Source organism: Cebus imitator, unplaced genomic scaffold, assembly GCF_001604975.1.
Source record: "Cebus imitator isolate Cc_AM_T3 unplaced genomic scaffold, Cebus_imitator-1.0 Scaffold87, whole genome shotgun sequence".
Taxonomy (NCBI): domain Eukaryota; kingdom Metazoa; phylum Chordata; class Mammalia; order Primates; family Cebidae; genus Cebus; species Cebus imitator.
In genome coordinates this window covers 2,153,471-2,156,026 of record NW_016107402.1, presented here as the reverse complement: position 1 = coordinate 2,156,026, position 2,556 = coordinate 2,153,471, and the positions used below count along the sequence as shown (strand labels likewise).

The window sequence follows — 2,556 nt, the reverse complement described above, 5'->3', positions numbered from 1 at the left end:
TAGCATTACATACTTTAAAAAGAAAAAAACGCTTTCCCAGAGGTAATCTCTGTTGGGCCACCCCGACTCCCTGGCAGGACTCCACAGCAAGAGGAGCTGACTATCCAATCCATTTTACAGATGAGGAAACTCAGTTTCAGAGAGGTTACAGGACTGATGCAGGGCCACACAGCCTGTCCTCAGCAGAAGGGAGCCTGGAAGCTGGCCTGCAGCTAGCTTTGTGTCCTGTTCCTTGTTGAGTGACCAGCATTTTCTGGGGATCACAAACTCATAGATCACTTGAGCTGGGATGACGGTGAAACCACAGTCAGTGTGACCTTTACAGCTCATATCTGTTCATTTGCTGAGAAGGACAGGTTTCAGTTTGATTTTTTAAATCTAGATTTGCCACTTGTCCAGGCACGATGACAAAGACAAAGAAAGGAAAGGCACTGAGCGCATTGGGCGGGTTTTCTCCCTCTAGGCCTCCGTCTCTTGCTGCAAGCAGAGAAACAACGTCTGTGCCCGAGCCGGGTTTATGTCAAAAACCCAAAGAGGATCTCTCGCTTTTGCTGGTAAAGGACCTCCCCCAGGTAAGCAGCTGCTTTGCGCTGACCTTGACCCAAGGGTTCATGTCCAAGATTTGATTTGCCGGGGACCTACTTCTTCATAGGGAGTCTTTGGAGGGATTTAGTGTTTGGGTGGGAGGAGGAGGAGGCACTGAACAGGAGGAGAGGTGAGGAGACGGCCAGCCTCCCCACCAGGAGCACAATGGCTGGCTCTGGAAATGCACCTCCAAAGCAGCTTCCTGGCCTCCCCTTTGTGACCTGGCATACCAGCCCTGGGCAGCCAAGTGGAGAAGTGGCTTCTCACCTCAGAAGTATACACATTCCTATAGCCCAGGTGCCATCAGAGGCCACCGGGGAGGGGTGGGAGATACAGGGTATGACCATACATCCTGTTCCTTCAACACTCAGCTGCCACATTCCTTTTCTCCTGTGCTAGAGGTGACTTCATCATCTAGTCATAAAACAGACGAGGCAGGTCTGTTTCCGGAGCACCCCCCCACCACGTTGAGTGGTTTCCATGCAGTCTTGCAGGTCTGTCGTCGTAGGTTTTCACGTATCCTTGTTTTTCAGATGAGGAAATGGAGGCTCAGAGAGTTAAAATGACTTGCCCAGTGTCACACAGCCGGTAAATGGCAGGCACAAGCCCAGAGGTGTCTCACTAAGGAGCCCATTTCCCCCCTCATTTCATTGCCCCTTTTGGAACCCCCAAGATTCAGGAGTACACAAGAGCTTTCCTGCAAGTGTTTCCCCTGCTGGGCTTGGGGAAAGCTGTTGTGCTTCTCCTGTGCTCTCTGACCTCCAGGCCTGGAGTGCTCATTATGTTAGATTACCCCAAATAGGCCCCACAGACCATGCCCCACCCCCAGGAGCCTTGGGCACCAGAGCTGTCCCAGAAGCCTTGGGCTCCAGAATCGGGAGGAGCAGCAGGGAAGGTTGCTTCTGCAATCACGCCCCTTGCACAGGGGTGTGGATAAAATTGTAGTGCATGTCAGATTTCAGCAAATCCAGATTAAAGTTGAAAAGATCAATCTGAAACTGAATAACAAAACCAGCACTAATTAGGAGGCTCAGCCCCAGTTCAAGCTCCCCTGCCTTGCATCATCCACGGGCAAAACCCCGCCTTGTCTGTTTGTACAGAAGAACAAAGCCGGCATCCCTGGGGTTTGGCCAGAGTCCCTGTCAGTGAGCCCTGAGATGCCGGCACCTCCACAGTCCACCATATGTGCCTGTTCCCTCATTGGGGGGGATCCTGAGAAGCTCCCGGCCCCTTATAACACAGAACAGGAGGGGAATGGTGGGTACTAGCATCTGCTAAGCTCACCATGGGTGCCAGGGGCCTTACATTCATGATCTCATTGAATCCTCCAAAGCCCCATGGAGCAGGTACTTGCCACAAAATCATGTGCTCAGAAAGTGTGAGCAATTCTTATTTTATCCCTACTTCACAGACAAAGGTGACAGGAAAGCAGGTGATGGGCCCAGTGTCCCACAGCTGGATTTCTTTTTGTTTTCGTTTTTGTTTTGTTTTTTGGAGATGGAGTCTTGCTCTGTTGTCCCAGGCCAGAGTGCAGTGGCATGATCTCGGCTCCCTGCAACCTCCGCCCCCGTCCCCTGGGTTCAAGTGATTCTCCTGCCTCAGCCTCCCAAGTAGCTGGGATTACAGGCATGCACCGCCACGTCCAGCTAATTTTTGTATTTTTAATAGAAACAGGGTTTCACCATGTTGGCCAGGCTTGTCTCAAACTCCTGACCTCAAGTGATCCATCCGCCTCGTCCTCCCAGAGTACTAGGATTACAGGCGTGAGCTACCAGCCCGGCCCCACTGCTTGATTTCAATCCAGGCCCATCTAGTTCAATACCTGGTACCTTCAGCTCACCCCCAACCCCGCTTCCTGGCAGTTGGCCCCCTCTGGTAGTGGCAGCATAAATGCCTTCTATTCCTTGCTTTTACCTTTCATAATTTTCCATATTTTGTAATTCAAGTGTTGCTATAAGCTTTTTAGTAGAA

General features: G+C 51.3%; 1 protein-coding gene across 3 annotated transcripts in view; it reads left to right on the top strand.

The window, feature by feature from the left end:
* STPG1 (sperm tail PG-rich repeat containing 1) overlaps window positions 1-2,556 on the top strand; it is a 58,092-nt gene that overhangs the window by 41,229 nt on the left and 14,307 nt on the right. For all 3 annotated transcript variants that reach the window (XM_017534569.2, XM_017534568.2, XM_037740656.1), the window contains one exon: window positions 464-572. In XM_017534569.2, coding sequence (XP_017390058.1) covers window positions 464-572 — 109 coding nt within the window. The remainder of the gene's footprint in view (window positions 1-463; window positions 573-2,556) is intronic.